At 40.7% G+C, this 18,282-nt stretch overlaps 1 protein-coding gene and 1 non-coding gene across 2 annotated transcripts; one reads left to right on the forward strand and one right to left on the reverse strand.

Moving 5' to 3' along the window:
* Nucleotides 1-3,387: 3,387 nt before the first annotated feature.
* Nucleotides 3,388-3,505, reverse strand: LOC125269413. The gene has a single exon (XR_007185096.1). It is a non-coding gene; the product is annotated as a 5S ribosomal RNA (ribosomal RNA).
* A 2,127-nt stretch (nt 3,506-5,632) lies between these two features.
* On the forward strand, nt 5,633-14,321 carry LOC125268405 (nuclear factor 7, brain-like). The gene is made up of 6 exons (XM_048190583.1): nt 5,633-6,284; nt 8,403-8,498; nt 8,732-8,962; nt 9,040-9,062; nt 9,144-9,262; nt 13,824-14,321. The coding sequence occupies exons 1-6, from the start codon at nt 5,883-5,885 to the stop codon at nt 14,216-14,218; spliced, it is 1,266 nt and encodes a 421-aa protein (XP_048046540.1). The 5' UTR covers nt 5,633-5,882; the 3' UTR covers nt 14,219-14,321.
* The last annotated feature ends 3,961 nt before the right edge of the window (nt 14,322-18,282 follow it).

Raw genomic sequence — 18,282 nt, forward strand, 5'->3', positions numbered from 1 at the left:
ACCAGCTGACTAATTACTTAGTTCAAGTATGCGTGATATTTTGTGCAAATATAAGTTGTAATTTTATGTATATCTTTTAAATATATATGAATTACCATATATAGATGTGTCCCGTTGAGTTATAACCTTCTAGCAAAGCGCTCAGTTACGGGTGTTCATTCAGTGCGCGCAGCTCAAATAATACTGTTATCAAAATGGATGATTTGAAAAAAAAATCTGTTATTGTTCATGATCCTTATTATTAATCAAACTATGTGTTGATGAAAATAATACTAGAACAATATAAGAGCTAGTTATTCAAAATAATGCATTCATTTTCTAAAAGAAATATTAAAGTTTTAATATTACTGTGTAGTAACGTTAAACATTTTAATGACTTAATCATTGCTGTTTGAGCTGCGCACGCTGAAGCTGAAGATAATAAAAAACCCATAAACTGAAAGTTAATTAACTCATCGGAACACATCCTATATAAAATAATCCAGATATTAATACAAAATAAAAATATTACAACTAGCATTTGCACAAAATCACGCACAGATGAACTTGAAGTAACGTCATTGAAACCCCGAAACACAGCAAATAAGCCCAAATAATTCACAACGTTATTTTACAAATATATACGATTATAATATCATGTATAAGAAGAAGACAGTCCCAATCATATTAATGTTTTGTCTTACTTTTTGAGCGCTCGCGCTGAAGCTATAGATGATCATCAGCTCTGTGGGTTATTTACCTCAACGAAACACATCCTTTATGAGAATAATCAGATATTTATACTTAATAAAATTAATAAGTTTTATCTGTACAAAATGACGCGAATGCACAAGTGAAGTTTGAACAAGTTATGTAATCAATGTAATCAAACTCAGTCGACGCGCTCTTACCACAACAACACGCTGAAACAACAACACAGAGAATTCACAACATTTTATTACAATAGTGTTCTCGTTATAATGTTATGTAAATGACAGTCCCAGCAGTTATTAATGTTGTGCATTGCTGTTTGGCTGCCAGTGGTGTGGTCCCTTCTAAATGAAGCCAATAATTCTGCCGATCTAACTACTTTGGGATCAAATAAATTTGTAGTTCTGACGACTGTTGAAACGGCTAACAGCACCACATATCCAAGATATATTATAAACTTGTTGTGAACCTTCTGAGAGTGTTTCGTTGGCCTTCCTCTGGTAATTGTAGCTGCTGTCACCATAGACTTTAACAGGGCGCGCAGCTGTGACCGGTCCCAAATATGGCGGCGATAGAATACAGTGACGTCACATGAAACCCATGTATAGTAATGTCCACAAAACAGGTCATGTGATGTCATGTATAATTCATGCCAGGTGTCTTAAACAGATATGTGATACCTTTTGAGAAGATAACAGTCTTAAAATGTGGAATTAAAGACTGGTGCAATGAAGCAAACAATGTAGTTTTGAATCCTGAACTGTTTAATATAGCTAGAATAATACCGAGTATTAATAAAACATGGAAAGGGAAAGCCTGCTACGGATAAAATAAAACTCCATTGAGCTCTGTGGAAATTTTAGCAACCGTATCAGTTTCTGTGCTATATTTTATTAATGATGACTCCATCTTCGTTACCTTGAATGTTATAAATAATGGATGACTGCACAGGTTAATCATCTTTAGAGTGCCTTAGATCTTTCATGCAGTGTAGCATAAGAAGTCACTCAATTGCTCATGTTAACATTTTTTTTTTGTTTGCACCATTAATATCTTTGGAAATAGGTAAAAGCATAGGTAAAAGCATGGTGAAAAATATATGCAGTATCTCAGTGCCCAGCCTCTGAATGCTTTATTGCACATTCAGAATGACAAAGAACACTGGCAGTCATCCAGAATTCACAAAACAACAGTTACATAAGTAAGAGGCGTTCTATTTCATTCCTCCTCACCACCAGAGGAGGTGCTACGCACTAGTGGATGACACATACCAACACGGTCATGAGGAATGCCACCCACCTGAAAACATCAAGGTTGCTCCAGGATTTAGGGCCCACATAGTACAGAGACTGCACTTGTCAGGTTCACAAATGACCTCCTGACCATGGATGCATCTCTTTTCTAGTATTGTTAGACCTTAAAGGATTAATTCACTTTAAAATAAACTTTTCCTGATAATTTACTCACCCCCATGTCATCCAAGATGTTCATGTCTTTCTTTCTTCAGTCGAAAAGAAATTAAGGTTCCAGGATTATTCTCCTTATAATGGATTTCAATGGCCTCCAAACGGTTGAAGATCAAAATTACAGTTTCAGTGCAGCTTCAAAGGGCTTTAAACGACACCAGATGAGGAATAAGCATCTTTTGCAGTGCCTCGCACATGAGCACTGTGTTTTTAAGACGCCGTATCAAGTTAAAAGAATTTCAACTTTTACACGCAGCGCCGCTTAAAACAGTGGACCAATCAGAAGAACTCAGAGGCGGGGCAAGCGTTGCAAGCTTCTTTTTACAGTAGCAAGTTGGCGTGACAACTGTTTTATTTGATGGTAACATGGTGGAGGAGGCGGTCATTATTATCTTGTTTTCTTTTTTTCCATGTCAAAACTCGTTTCTATCAATTCTGCTGTTTGTTTATTTCTATTATTTACATTATTGTCGTTATTGCATCACGCCTCAAAAGCGCATCTCGAGACCCTCACGTTCTACGCTGCGCTTTTTTTAAAACCATTCCTGAGCGCTGCGTCTTGCGTTTTTAGACACAAAGACGTGTTCTGTGTGAAGCCTGTCTAAGCCGATTTCAAAATACTGCTTCAGAAAGCTCCGGAGCATAATAAATCAGCGTGTCGAATCAGCGGTTTGGAGCACCAAAGTCACATGATTTCAGCAGTTTGGCGGTTTGACACACGATCCGAAATTTTTGATTCGATACGCTGATTCATTTATGCTCTGAAGCTTCCTGAAAACGTTTTTTTGAAATCGGCCATCACTATATAAGTCGTTATTTTGTTTTTTTGGCGCACCAAAAATATTCTTGTTGCTTTATGATATTAATATTGAACCACTGTACTCACATGAACTGATTTAAATATGTTTTTAGTACATTAATGAATCTTAAGAGAGGAAATGTCATTGCTCCCTATGGAGGCCTCACTGAGCCATCGGATTTCAACAAAAATATCTTAATTTGTGTTCTGAAGATTAACGAAGGTCTTACGGGTGTGGAACGGCATGAGGGTGAGTAATAAATGACAGAATTTTCATTTTTGGGTGAACTAACCCTTTAAAGCAGGCAGAAGCCAGAGAGAAAGCAAAATGTAAGAAAATAAATGAAGCAATGGATTTGAAAGAATAAAGGAACAATCAACCGAGTAAAGTCATGGTGAAGTGTGTTATCTGAGCAGTGAACATAAAGCAAAAGCTTACAGCACCTGGTATTCCCAGGCGGTCTCCCATCCAAGTACTAACCAGGCCTGACCCTGCTTAGCTTCCGAGATCGGACGAGATCGGCGTGTTCAGGGTGGTATGGCAGTAAGCGAGAGTTGCAGCCAATAGCGAACTATTTAAAGAAGACACACCGGCAGCACCCCGACACGACTCGAACCACATTCAAATAATATAAAAATATCCTCGCTTCAATGAACTCTGAACTCCGTTTATTGTGTTAAACTGTTGACACCATTGAAGTGTGGCTGAAATATTAATGTTTCAAAATTAACTTGGTACATCAGATGGCAACATTGTTTTATGTTGTCATTACATTTCAGCTGTATTTTCAGTGTTTCAACATCACATTCCTGCTGAAAGAGGCCAAACCCACCAGGGAATACCGTTTCCATGAAAGGGTGTACATGGTCTGCAACAATGCTTAGGTAGGTGGTACGTGTCAAAGTAATATGCACATGGATGGCAGGATCCAAGGTTTCCCAGCAGAACATTGCCCAAAGCATCACAATGCCTCCGCCGGCTTGACTTCTTCCCATAGTGCATCCTGGTGCCATGTGTTCCCCAGGTAAGAGACGCACAAGCACCCGGCCATCCATGTGATGTAAAAGAAAACGTGATTCATCAGACCAGGCCACCTTCTTCCATTGCTCCATGGTCCAGTTCTGATGCTCAAGTGTCCACTGTTGGCTGTTTCGGCGGTGGACAGGAGTCAGCATGGGCACCCTGAATGGGCTGCGGCTATGCAGCTCCATATGCAACAAACTGTGATGCACTGTGTATTCTGACACCTTTCTATCAGAACCAGCGTTAACTTCTTGAGCAGTTTGAGCTACAGTAGCTTGTCTGTTGGATCGGACCACACGGGACAGCCTTCGCTCCCCACGTGCATCTGTCCATGACCCTGTCGCCGGTTCATCACTGTTCCTTCCTTGGAGCACTTTTGATAGATACTGACCACTGCAGACCGGGAACACCCCACAAGAGCTGCAGTTTTCCACCTCCAGCTCGTGCTTCAAGTGTCTTTCTGCTGTGAAATCTACACTGATTTTTATAAAGGAAACATAAGAATAACTTTGATATTGTTAGTTATATTTCAACTGGACTGAAGCAGCTCAGGTTTATTTGATTATCCAGACATAATGTTTTTAGAAAAATCATGATGATCATCAGGGTTTTGAGGAAGGTTTATTTATTCATCTCTCAATCATCATTGTATTGCATTATATGTTTTAAAGGTACAGATTTTATGGTCACTGAATGTTTTTTCTGAAGTACACTATAACGGTCAAAAGTTTTTGAATAGTACGAATTTTTAAATATTTTTAAAAGAAGTCTCTTCTGCTCACCAAGGCTTCATTTATTTGATCCAAAATACAGCAAAAACAGTAATATAGTTAAATATTGTTACAATTTTAAATAACTGTTTTTTTATTTGAATATATTTTAAAATGTAATATATTCCTGTGATCAAAGCTGAATCTTCAGCATCATTACTCCAGTCTTCAGTGTCACATGATGCTTCAGAAATCATTAATATGATTTGCTGCTCAAGAAACATTTATTATTATTATCAATGTTGAAAACAGTTGTGTACATTTTTTTCAGGATTATTTGATGAATAGAAAGCTCAAAAGTACAACATTTGTCTGAAATATAAAGCTTTTGCAACATTATAACTACCTTTGTACCATTATAACTATAACTACATTATAACTATCATTAGTTATAACTACATTATAACTACAACTAATGATACTTTGTACCATTATAACTACAACATTTATTATTACTATCAATGTTGAAAACAGTTGTGTACATTTTTTAGGATTATATCAACTACAATTGTAGTGTAAAAACAACGCAACTGTAAAAACTGAAAAACAAGAGCAGCTGTGAATTTACATATAACGTTTTAGTCCAATGATGATGATAATGAAGACTTTCAAAACGGTTTAAATAACAAAAGGATTTATTAAACAAACAAAACTCAGATTATTATTTTCACTGGATACTTGAACAAATTAACTATGTACAAATAAAGAGCCATAAAAAAAATATTTTTAATGTAAATATTTGTGTTTTTTCGTAGTTCTTTAGTGGTTGATTTAAGGTTTTATAGCATTATACTAAAGCAAGTTTTAATGCAAGTTTTGTTCAAATTTAACATGAAGAAATCCTGACCTTGATCTTTGAACCAAATGTGATCATAAACTCCACCCTCTTCCAACACTTACCAGGAAGAGACGGACTTATTATTTCTCTTTTCTGTCATACTGACTCTCTTCTCTCTTGACAAAAGCAATAAAGAATCGGCGATCATGAAGAGAAACACTTTCAAGAAGGATTTTTGAGACATTTGTTTTTGAACAGACAGCAGATCGTTGTGATTCTCAAGGTGATTCATTTTTAAAACCGTCGTTCAGAAAGTGAAAGTAAAGTTTATATTGCTGGAGCTCAAACAGTGAAAATGGCTTCACTAAATGTTTCTGCTGAAGAGCTTACTTGTCCCGTGTGCTGTGAAATCTTCAAGACTCCTGTTATTTTATCATGTAGTCACAGTGTTTGTAAAGAGTGTCTTCAACAGTTCTGGAGAACCAAGAACACTCAGGAGTGTCCTGTCTGCAGGAGAAGATCCTCAAAAGAACATTTTCCAGTTAATCTTGTGTTAAAAACCTTGTGTGAGTCGTTCCTGAAGGAGAGAAATGAGACGAGTTCATCAGGATCTGAGGAGATCTGCAGTTTACACAGTGAGAAACTCAAACTCTTCTGTCTGGAGGACAAACAGCCTGTGTGTTTAGTGTGCAGAGATTCAAAACAACACGACAATTACAAATTCAGACCCATCAGTGAAGTGGTTTCAGCATGTAAGGTAAGACAAATGTATCTTGCTTCACATATATGTGACTTATGAAGGCCAAGTATGGTAACCTACACTCAGAATTCACCCTCTGCGTTTAACCATTCAAGTTAGTGAACACACATTAGGAGTAGTGAGTAGTGAACACACATTAGGAGTAGTGAACACACATTAGGAGCAGTGAGTAGTGAACACACATTAGGAGTAGTGAACACACATCAGGAGTAGTGAGTAGTGAACACACATCAGGAGTAGTGAACACACATCAGGAGCAGTGAGTAGTGAACACACATTAGGAGTAGTGAGTAGTGAACACACATTAGGAGTAGTGAGTAGTGAACACACATCAGGAGTAGCGAGTAGTGAACACACATTAGGAGTAGTGAACACACATCAGGAGCAGTGAGTAGTGAACACACATTAGGAGTAGTGAGTAGTGAACACACATCAGGAGTAGCGAGTAGTGAACACACATTAGGAGTAGTGAACACACATCAGGAGCAGTGAGTAGTGAACACACATCAGGAGCAGTGAGTAGTGAACACAAATTAGGAGTAGTGAGTAGTGAACACACATCAGGAGTAGTGAACACACATCAGGAGTAGTGAGTAGTGAACACACATCAGGAGCAGTGAGTAGTGAACACACATTAGGAGTAGTGAGTAGTGAACACACATCAGGAGTAGCGAGTAGTGAACACACATTAGGAGTAGTGAACACACATCAGGAGCAGTGAGTAGTGAACACACATCAGGAGCAGTGAGTAGTGAACACACATCAGGAGTAGCGAGTAGTGAACACACATTAGGAGTAGTGAACACACATCAGGAGCAGTGAGTAGTGAACACACACCAGGAGCAGTGAGTAGTGAACACACATCAGGAGTAGTGAGTAGTGAACACACATTAGGAGTAGTGAACACACATCAGGAGTAGTGAACACACATCAGGAGCAGTGAGTAGTGAACACACATTAGGAGTAGTGAACACACATCAGGAGTAGTGAGTAGTGAACACACATTAGGAGTAGTGAACACACATCAGGAGTAGTGAGTAGTGAACACACATTAGGAGAGGTGAGTAGTGAACGCACATTAGAGTAGTGAGTAGTGAACACACATTAGGAGTAGTGAGTAGTGAACACACATCAGGAGTAGTGAACACACATCAGGTGTAGTGAGTAGTGAACACACATCAGGAACAGTGAGTAGTGAACACACATCAGGAGTAGTGAGTAGTGAACACACATCAGGAGTAGTGAGTAGTGAACACACATCAGCAGTAGTGAGTAGTGAACACACATTAGGAGTAGTGAACACACATCAGGAGTAGTGAGTAGTGAACACACATCAGGAGCAGTGAGTAGTGAACACACATAAGTAGTAGTGAGTAGTGAACACACATCAGGAGTAGTGAACACACAGCAGGAGTAGTGAGTAGTGAACACACATCAGGAGCAGTGAATAGTAAACACACATTAGGAGTAGTGAACACACATCAGGAGTAGTGAGTAGTGAACACACATTAGGAGTAGTGAGTAGTGAACACACATCAGGAGTAGTGAACACACTTCAGGTGTAGTGAGTAGTGAACACACATCAGGAGTAGTGAACACACTTCAGGTGTAGTGAGTAGTGAACACACATCAGGAACAGTGAGTAGTGAACACACATCAGGTGTAGTGAGTAGTGAACACACATTAGGAGTAGTGAGTAGTGAACACACATCAGGAGTAGTGAGTAGTGAACACACATTAGGAGTAGTGAGTAGTGAACACACATCAGGAGTAGTGAGTAGTGAATATATATACATAAGAAAAATGTAGAAAATATATACATAAATAATGAATCATACTTGATTTCCACACTGGTACACATAATATCGGATTTTTTTGTTTGTTTGTTTGTTTGTTTCAAAAAATGACATTGTCTTTTACAAACTGTACTTTGTGTTTTCTCAGGCTGCCTTTGTTTTATGGCAGGTTTTAATTTCTGAATCAATTTAGTATCAGATATACACAAAAACAGAAGAAATCAGTATGAAGGCAAATACTTTTTCACAGCATTTTGGTCATATCACTGTATTCTCTTCACTGTAATCTGGTGTTTTATGTGTTTTTGTTCAATTCTAGGAGGAGCTCAATACAGCACTGAAGTCGTTACAGAAGAAACTTCAACACAATGAAGAAATGAAAGGAGAGTTTGAGAAAACAGTTCAACACATCAAGGTGAGGAAACAGAATCAAGAGTCATTTTTATTACAGCTGTAGGATCACTATATACAGTTATGATCTGATATTTAATATAATGGATTCCAGTTTATTATTTCTGTAAATGTCGAGCAGCAATCTGCTTCTGGATCTGTTATATGTCGGTATCTGAGTTTATCTCTGATATGAATGATGTGAAGTGTTGATGTGTGTCAGTTGGGATAATTGAAGTGAATGTGATTTGATTTCAGTCTCAAGCTGAGCACACAGAGCGTCAGATTAAACAGCAGTTTGAGAAGCTTCATCAGTTTCTCAGAGATGAAGAAGAAGCTACAATCACTGCACTGAGGGAGGAAGAGGAGCAGAAGAAGCAGATGATGAAGGAGAAGCTGGAGGAGATGAACAGACACATCTCAGCTCTTTCACACACAATCAGAGACATGGAGGAGATGATGAAAGCCAATGACGTCTGCTTTCTGAAGGTCTGATTTCAGATCATTGGTTGATCATTGGTTCATTGATTGAGTTCTTGATGATAAATGGTGTGTTTGTTCTGCAGGAGTTTCCAGTCTCAAAGGAAAGGTGAGTGATCTGCTCCTGTCTCTGGTCTCTCTGGTTCTGATCCAAAGCCACTGCAGTTCTGACTCCTGAATGTTCTTCCAGAGTCCAGAGCTCACAGCCGCATCCACAGATGGCTTCTGGAGCTTTGATTCATGTGCCGCGTTACTTGGGCAACCTGCCGTTCAGAGTCTGGAAGAAGATGCAGGACATCGTCCAAAACAGTGAGTCTGAGTGCAGAAGATCTGAGCTCTCACACACACACTAGAAATGATGGATGGGTGGAGAGATAAAGGTGCTTCATGACACAAACTGATGATAGATAGATAGATAGATAGATAGATAGATAGATAGATAGATAGATGAAGAGTTAGAGAAAAAAACTAAAAGAAACTCAAACTACTACATTACCTTGATACTGAAGCCTTTTTCAATAATGCAGTGTAACTGCACGACCATTGGTTCAAACTGGAAAACTTTTTGAACCAATGACGGCACGGCAGAGCTGCGCGAGCCTATGGCGATGCAGCGCACCAAGGCCTGCAAAAATGGGTGGGGCGTCTGGCTATATAAGCGAGCATTTCGCCATAGGATTTCAGGTTAATCGACTGTAGCGTCAACCCTGAGTCATACAACCCCATGGCACGGCAGTAAACGCTGTACTTGTTCCGTAACTCAGGGAACCGAGGTTACGTTCATAACCGAGTACGTTCCCTTTCGATACTTCAGTCATACTGCGTATGGGGAACGAGGCATGGGAGGGAATGACTGAACCTATCTTGGACACTAGAGGGGTCCAGAGGATATGTAAGGAGGCCAAAGCCGTCGAACCCTCATGTTACACATGCTAAGAAGGGAGATGGCTCCCTTTAGTAAATGAGCATGATTGACGGGGCTACTGGAGGCCATCAAATCATACTGAAAGGACCCTAGTGTGTAACGCCGGAACGTCCAAGATATAGAACCTGACAAAAGTGGACGGCGGGGACCAGCCAGCCACCTCACAGATGTCCTTGATAGAAACACCACTAGAACAGGCCCACAAGGAAGCCATACCTCTAGTGAAATGGGCTCGTACTCCTATGGGGCAATCGAGGCCCATAGATGAGTAACATAGCGCAATAGCGTCCACTATCCAATGTGAAAGCCGCTGCTTTGTGACCGGAAACCCCTTGGTGCAGCTGCCAAAGCAGACGAAGAGCAGATCAGACTGCCAAAATGGCTTTGATCGCTCAATGTAGGTCCTCAATGCCCTATACTGGGACTGAGTCCAACTTATGCTTGTCCGCCGAGGGAGGTAGTGCTGAGAGGGTAATGACCTCTGAATGGAGTCGAGAGCACCTTAGGGACATAGCCACGCCTGGGTTTCAGGATGACCTTTGAGTCATTAGGCCCAAATTCGAGGCACGCAGGGCTCACAGAGAGGGCCTGCAGGTCAACTACATGCTTAACCAATGCTAAAGTCAGTAGCAGAGCAGTTTTTAGCAACAGAGGCTGAAGGTCAGCTAACCGCAGCATTTCAAAGGGCCTTAGAGCACTCTGAGAGACCGATGCCGGTTCCTCCAGAATGGGGACACCAGGCGAACTTTTGGGTTTCTCTTCATTGATTCGTCTGATGAACTGAGGGATCAGAGTGACTGGGAGAAAAATAGAGGAGGAGGCTGGGCCAGCGCATACCTGTCCTTCAAAAAGAAGATTGGGCAGAGAGAGTTGTCTTCTGAGGTGAAGAGGTCAACCTCTGCCCTCCCAAATATTTCCCAGATTCTGAAAATCATCTGGGGCTGGAGCGTCCACTCGTCTGAGGGGACATTGCTCCGAGATAGCATGTCTGCTCCCAGGTTCAGTTTGCCCAGTATGTGCGATGCTCTTAGCGATCGCAGTCTGGGCAGAGCCCATTCCAAGAGCTGCTTTGCCGGTGCACAAAGGCGTCTGGATGAAAGCCCGCCCTGGTGATTTATGTAGGACACCACTGTCATGCTATCCAATCAGACCAAGAGGTGGTGTCCCTTCAGGACTGGCAGAAAGGAGTGAAGGGCTCAACACACTGCTAGCCTCTCCAGGCAGTTGATGTGTAGATGGCTTTCTTTGCTCAACAATGAGCCAAATGCTGGCCTGCCCTCGCACAGCGCGCCTCAACCCATGTTGGACACATCTGTTGAGACCACCATCATCCTGAATACCGCCCCTAGGAAAACCTCACGGCTGAACCACTGAGGGTCCTTCCAGGGGTTCAGAGCTGTTAAACAGGCCTGATTCACCCTGACATGAAAGCGGCTGTGTCGGCAAGCATGAGGTGGGACCCGAAGGTCTAGCCAGTGCTGCAGAGGCTGCATTCGTAGGGGCAGGCGGAAGACATCAGCCCTAGCATCCTCTGGAAAAGCTTCAGAGGAGATGGGTTCTGGTCCTGATACAAGCCACGAGCTGCTGAATGGCCAGAGCTAGGGACTTAGGGACAGCCCGAGGAGAAGGACTGTATGTTGGTAAGCGACTCGTGAGAGAGTGTCCATGCAAACAACAGGGCAGTGCCGGCAAGTAACGCACTTGGAATTCAGCATGTACCACAACAATATTGTTAGAAGAATATATTCCATGAGTCTCACCTGATAGCTATAAGGGAGCTAGTCATGGTATACAGTAGAGCTGTCAGTGGAGCATTCTAGCTGAGCACTGTCAGTGTGGTAACACTGGAAAATACCTTGGTGCAGGAAAAAGTGAGACACACAGAACAGACCGGAAGTGCTCACTTACTCCTGTTCACTTGGCCCTGTAACCTGTTTTCCATCTCTGTAGAGTGAGATGGTGCACTGCATCGCCATAGGCTCGTGCAGCTCTGCCGTGCCATCATTGGTTCAAAAGGTTTTCCAGTTTGAACCAATGGGCATGCAGTTACACTGCGTTGTTGAAAAAGGCTTCAGTATTGAGGTAAAAAGGAGCCCCCCCCCCCCCCCATACGCAGTATGACTGAAGTATCAATAGGGAACAATGAGACACACAGACTAAAGGCACAAGAGACAACAGAATGGGACAGATCAGTTCGAAGACATGACAGTTACAGTTAGAAGACTTACTCTCATAATAATAATATTAACTAGAATGCACATTTCCTGAAGAAAACGTGAGTGGTGCTTGCAGTGGCAAAACTAGGCACTTGTTGTTACTAGGCAGTTACTAGGGTGTTCTGGATGGATGTTATAGTGTTGCTCGGCAATTGCTAAATTATTCTGGGTGGTTGCTAGGGTGTTATGTGTTGTTGTTAGGCAGTTGCTATGGTGTTCTGGATGGTTGCTAGGGTGTTGCTAGGAAGTTGCTAAGGTGTTCTGGGTGGTTGCTAGGATGTTGTTGGTGGTTTCGAGGGTGTTATGAGTTGTTGCTAGGCGGTTGCTAAGGTGTTCTGGTGCTGAGGTGTTCTGGATGGTATAGTGTTGCTCGGAAATTGCTATGGTGTTCTGGGTGGTTGCTAGGGTGTTATGTGTTGTTGGGCAGTTGTTATGGTGTTCTGGATGGTTGCTAGGGTGTTGCTAGGAAGTTGCTAAGGTGTTCTGGGTGGTTGCTAGGATGTTGTTGGTGGTTTAGCGTGAGGTGTTCTTGGTGGTTGCTATGGTGTTGCTAGGCAGTCACTAGAGTATCCTGGATGGATGCTAGGATGTTGCTAGACCATTGCTAAGTTATTATGGGTGGTTTCTAGATGTTATTAGATGGTTGCCATGGTGTAATGAGTTGTTACTAGGCAGTTGCTAGGGTGTTCAGGGCAGTTGCTAGATTGTTGTTAAGGTAATCTAGGTGGTTGGTAGGGTGTTGCTTGGCGGTTGCTAGGGTGTTCTTGGTGGTTGCTATGATGTTGCTAGGTGGTTGGGAGTTGTCACAGGTGGTTAATATGGAGTTTTTATACAGTTCTTAACATGTTTTCAGTCTGATTTAACATTTAGCTAATCACTATTACCATGTAGCTATTCACTGCTAACATGTATAACATGTTAAAAGTTTACTTTGCTAGCATGAGTCAAAAGAGCCAACCCCATGTCCCAATATTCTACAATGTTCTAATGCAAAGATATAGGTCTTGGTGAAAGGTTGCGAGGGTAATTTGTTTGATTGCTAGGGAGTGACTTGGCAGCTGCCAATCATGATACTTCAAAGGCTGCTTGTCAGTATGAAGAATATAAAGCATCCCCAATGTTTCTGACTTTCAGATTTGAAGATATCCCTCTTTGTGTTTCAGTTGCTAGGGTGCTTGACAGTGTTTGCTAGGGAGTGGCTAGGAAGTGTTGAAGGTGATTCGTGATTGGCTGTTTGCTGCCCCGTGTCAAACAAGACCCTCATGTTTCTATGAAACTTCTATCCAAAGACATTCCCTTTTGATCTCTTTGAATGGAAGTATATGGAACTTGTTGCTAGGGTGATAATAATGGTTGCTAGGGCATGGCTTGATAGTAGTAGGAGAATTATGTGATCAGGATGGCCATTCCCTTCACCATAGTGTGTCAATGGAGCACATTTGGGCGGCTCTTACACCCCAGGGGTACAACTCAACTCTCTTTGAAGTTCCTCTCAAAGTCTATGGGACTGTTTTTCCCGCCAGGGGAACAACGTTACACCTGATCGCTTATAAAAGTCAAAGCACAACTTCATCTTTCAGACTCACTAATAATTCCTCAAGTCTCATAATTAGTGAGTGAAACACAACAGACAGTGAGAATAAACTGAGTTTATTCCAAATGTGTTGGGTCACTCTTGATCATTATATGAACATCAGAATAAAAGCATCTGTTGATTGTGTCTCATCAGCTCCTGTGATTCTGGATCCAAACACTACAGATCCACATCTCGTCCTGTCTGATGATCTGACCAGTGTGAGATACAGCTGGAAAAAACAACCTCTTCCTGACAATCCAGAGAGATTTAACCTCTATCCCTGTGTTCTGGGATCAGAGGGTTTTAACTCAGAAACACACTGCTGGGATGTAGAGGTTAAAGAGAGTTCAGCCTGGATTCTTGGAGTAACTACAGCATCAAACCAGAGGAAGGGATGGCATTTCTTCAACACTGATGTCTGGAGTGTGTCGTACGGATGGATCGTAGGTCCTAGTTCTAGTTTTCGTGTCAATCAGGATCTTGATCGTGTGAGAGTGAATCTGGACTATGCATTCAGCCCTGACAAACGTTGCAAAACGTTTTTTTAAATGGAAACGGTGGTGTGTTGAACCAGAGATTGTATATAATAGGGAGATGATCTCTTACCATTGGAGAAAGCGTAACAGCTAACTTAATCACGTGCGGCACCTCTCAGCCTATCGTGTAATGGCAGTGACGTCAGTCGCAACATTCCCTAGTCTGCCTTCTCTTAAAAAAAATACATATAGTTCCCAACGAAAGTATAGTTTAGTGTAAAACATGCTGAAGATTAGCAAACAGGCTGTCAATTAATTAAATGATTAGTTATTTCCCCACAAAAGCTGTTTAATCAGTATAGTGAAGCCTCTCATCTAGTGACATAAATTCAAAAAACAGCCTCTGGGCTCTTTCCCTGCGTACCGCCAGGGGTGGGGCATTAGCGTTAGCCGGTATGCTTTTTTAGCTAAAGGATGCAGGCTTGCTTTCCAGCAAAGAATATACACTGACAAGAAGCGTTACTCAATAGAATTCCATTGCAACACCGGCGCCCAGCAGCGACCCTGTGTTTCCACCATTTTGTGGTGAAAGCGACTTGTCAGTCCACTAGGTTCTATGGCAATATCAGCTGCTTTGTTAAAACAAAATGTACATTAAAGCTTAAATCCAACCTGAATGATGACAACACAGAATAAAATACTATCACTAGTGATCATCAAATCCTTTTTACAGTTTATTTTACAGACTTTGTGTTTACGTCTTCCACTTTTTTCACAAAACATTTGCTCTCTAGACACCCAGCCAGTTTGGGTTAAAATTCTTTAAAAGATCTAGTATTAGCATTATAAACACAGAATTAATACCAACATGTGAAATTAAATTAAGGACATGCATCAGAAAAATTGGGAATGTTGGACAATAAATATATGAATATAACAGCTTGATTTTGCAGTGTTGTCTAATGTCCGTTAAAGCAAAAGTGTGATCCATTAAAGTGATCCATTAAAACGTACAATATAGCCTATTTCAATTCAGACCTAGTGATATTATTACTATTACTCCACTAGGTCTGAAATATATTGTTCGCTGCAAACATGATGATCTTATATTTATTAATTATTAATTTACTATTAATAAATGTGTAAAGTTGCATAAAATGGAAATTACTCAATAGCTAAGTATGTTACATGGTTGTATATTCCACAACTGGTAAAATAAAACATATATAAGACAATACAGCATTTACTGTAGGAGCCATAGAATTTACTGATTACTTAATTTAAAAAACTGTTCTATTGCGCTTCTGATTTGACACTGAAATTCGCCGATTTTGGGTGCGTAAGATGTGAAGGATTCTATGGTCCAGTTAGTATTTTCACCCCATAATGGCGGCCGCGCTACCGGAGCGTCATCTAGTGGCTGTTACCTAAAAAGTATCAAAGTGTCGCCTATTGGATTCTAAGCTCTTTCCCTGCATCTCAATCAGCTCCCTAGTTCAGTAGTCAGGGCACTGATCAGGGAATAAGCCACATTCATTTACATTATATGCTGATTCACGACCTAGGGAGCTAGGGAGCTGATTGAGACGCAGGGTTTGCTTCCAGTGGCTTTGGTTGAACACCCCTTTCTGATGACGCAAGAGTTGCAACTATTCCTGTGTCTCAATCAGCTCCCTAGCTCCCTAGGTCATGAATTAGTAGTATATCATGAAAGTGAATGTGGCCGACTCCCTGATCACTGCTGTAGCGTCTGGAGAGATCAAACACAATTGTAAAAGGCAATAACCCATGCAGGCCTTATTAGTGGCATTATTCCCTGATCATAAGGTCTGGCTCCCCCACTGAGCGCTATCACCCCATCTGCACCATGTGCTCTTTACACACATTTCAAAGACACTTAGGAGACAGGCCACTAGAACCAGACATTGTCTATAAAACTGGATTCTTTGCCATTAATTCATTGACAACCTTGTCTAAATGAATGAACATGCATTTCCCCAGTACATCTTGTGTATTAATAATGTTTGTATATTGTTCTTTCATATGTTGTATAGTGTTATGAATGCCTGAAAGTTGGAACTATGAGATAATGTATTTCAGCTAGGTGATGTTTAATATCAAATTACTCCTTGTTTAATGACTCACAATTTGGTGGACATCACCATACCATAGAATGCATTGTATGTTTGTTATATTTATCAGAGTATAAATGGACACAAACTTTCAAGTGAACTCCCCCATGCAAGTTAATTCACTGTCAAAGGAAATCCCCCACCAGAGGATTGCACCTTTCTCATTGGTCAAGCTAAGATTTGAAGGTGTTTTTTTTTTTTTTTTTTTTTTTTTTGTTTGTGCTTCTAGACTTCTAGTTCTTCGCTTTGTTCCTGTTGATACAATGAGGGCCACCCGGCCCAAGCCAGGCTGGTAGGCCTCCATTTCACTTCAAGCCATGCACAACTGCAGCGACCACAAAAGAGTCAAATTAAAGGTGCTAAAGAGGATCTTTTCGTCGACTGAGAAACCAAAGACTGTTAGTGAGTTTTTGAAATGAGTGCATGCGTAAGAACAACCCCCCTCCTTCACAGCTCATTTTGAGGGAATGCCTCCCAAAACTCGTGCACGAGTATTGGAACACGAGTGTTTACCACCGGCATTCGCTGTATCGTGTTAGTGGATTCATTATGTCGGACTCACCGCAGGTAACTCATAATCTGCAGTTTTTACTCCTGTCTCCTGACAAAAACATTGCATGCAGCGCCTGTAGAGTGTGGAAAGTTACTGGAGAGCGCAGCTGCGCTCATCTCTCACAAGGAACGTCACGGCAGTGATTGACAAGCCAGAGGGCCAATCGTTTACGCGATAATCGCGTAAACGATTGGCTGATGTTTTTAAGGCCTTACCTCGTGCACAGATGATGTATATTAATATTATTCCTTTCAGTGCACCTAATAAATAGTCTTTTATCAGTTAGTAAAGACAAAATGCAAAAATGTATAAAACAAAACATCCTCTTTAGCACCTTTAACAGCGCAAAGTTTGTCTTCATTTTCTTTATCAACGCCAAAGATATTGATTACAACTTCCACGCCAGCGGACCAAACCATCAAGGATTTTCTCCTGAGCCCGCAGATCCGGACAGCTAAGACATTTGAACACTAAAAGGCAGTTTAGTATTAAGATTGTGAACCCCTTTTAAATTCATTTTCCACTCTCTCACTGCATGAATGGTATGTTGTTTGTGTTTGTTAGTTTAGTTATGTGCTTGTGATTTGATTAAATAAATAACGATTAAATAACGAGTTGACTAATTATTAAAGTAATAATATCATTAAATGACTAATATCATTAAAGTGCCCTAACTACTGAACTAGGGAGCTGATTGAGACACACAGTATGGCAGCTGAGAAGGCCATTCTTTGTGTTCTTTTTGAAGAATTTTCGGAGCCTGATGAAATCGGTATAAATACGTGTTTAATACTGCAAAATATGCTCGATGTTACAGTCACTGCCCTTGCCGAATAAAAGAGAACATCCCAATCGAGTGTAGGGATTTGTGGAAACTGTGGTTCCTAATTATTGTGATCCAACATTTGCCTTTATGTTTATGAAAGCTTATTAAAGTATCACTCCACAATACAATAGCAAAATATATTAGTATTTTTATGTTTCATTAATCATGTGTTTCATTAATGTGTCTAGCACACCTTCCTAAGGAAAGGATATGGACCAGAAGACATTGCAATTACTAAATGATATTTAGACAGATTTAAAGAAGTTCCAAATCTATACTTGTGCTCTCATTATTTAAGTTATTTTGCCATCAATGTAAATAAACATGTGCAAACAATATACTTGCTCTTGTGAATTTATTTTGATGTTAATTACATTTAAGAGCTGTTTCTTTAATACCGCATGGTTTATATGCAAGTTGATGCATTTTTGACACACCCACCGAACAAGAGAAAACGTATCTCAAACCCATTGCACACCATTTCCAGGAAACATGTCATTCAACCTGGAAACCACAGCAAAACGTTGCACACTGGTTGAACGAGCTTGAACGTGCCCCAGCACTACAGCAACACTCGCACTCTCATATTGCTTTAATACAACAGATCAATAAACAACAAGTTTAT

The sequence above is a fragment of the Megalobrama amblycephala genome, linkage group LG5, assembly GCF_018812025.1.
Source record: "Megalobrama amblycephala isolate DHTTF-2021 linkage group LG5, ASM1881202v1, whole genome shotgun sequence".
NCBI classification, from domain to species: Eukaryota; Metazoa; Chordata; class Actinopteri; order Cypriniformes; family Xenocyprididae; genus Megalobrama; species Megalobrama amblycephala.

Bases quoted from the DNA above. Each gene is read 5' to 3' on its own strand.
- LOC125268405 (XM_048190583.1), top strand. From the start codon at position 5,883: ATGGCTTCACTAAATGTTTCTGCTGAAGAGCTTACTTGTCCCGTGTGC. The intron at 8,963-9,039 runs GTCTGATTTCAG...TTTGTTCTGCAG, and splicing joins ATGACGTCTGCTTTCTGAAG to GAGTTTCCAGTCTCAAAGGA. The intron at 9,063-9,143 runs GTGAGTGATCTG...ATGTTCTTCCAG, and splicing joins TTTCCAGTCTCAAAGGAAAG to AGTCCAGAGCTCACAGCCGC.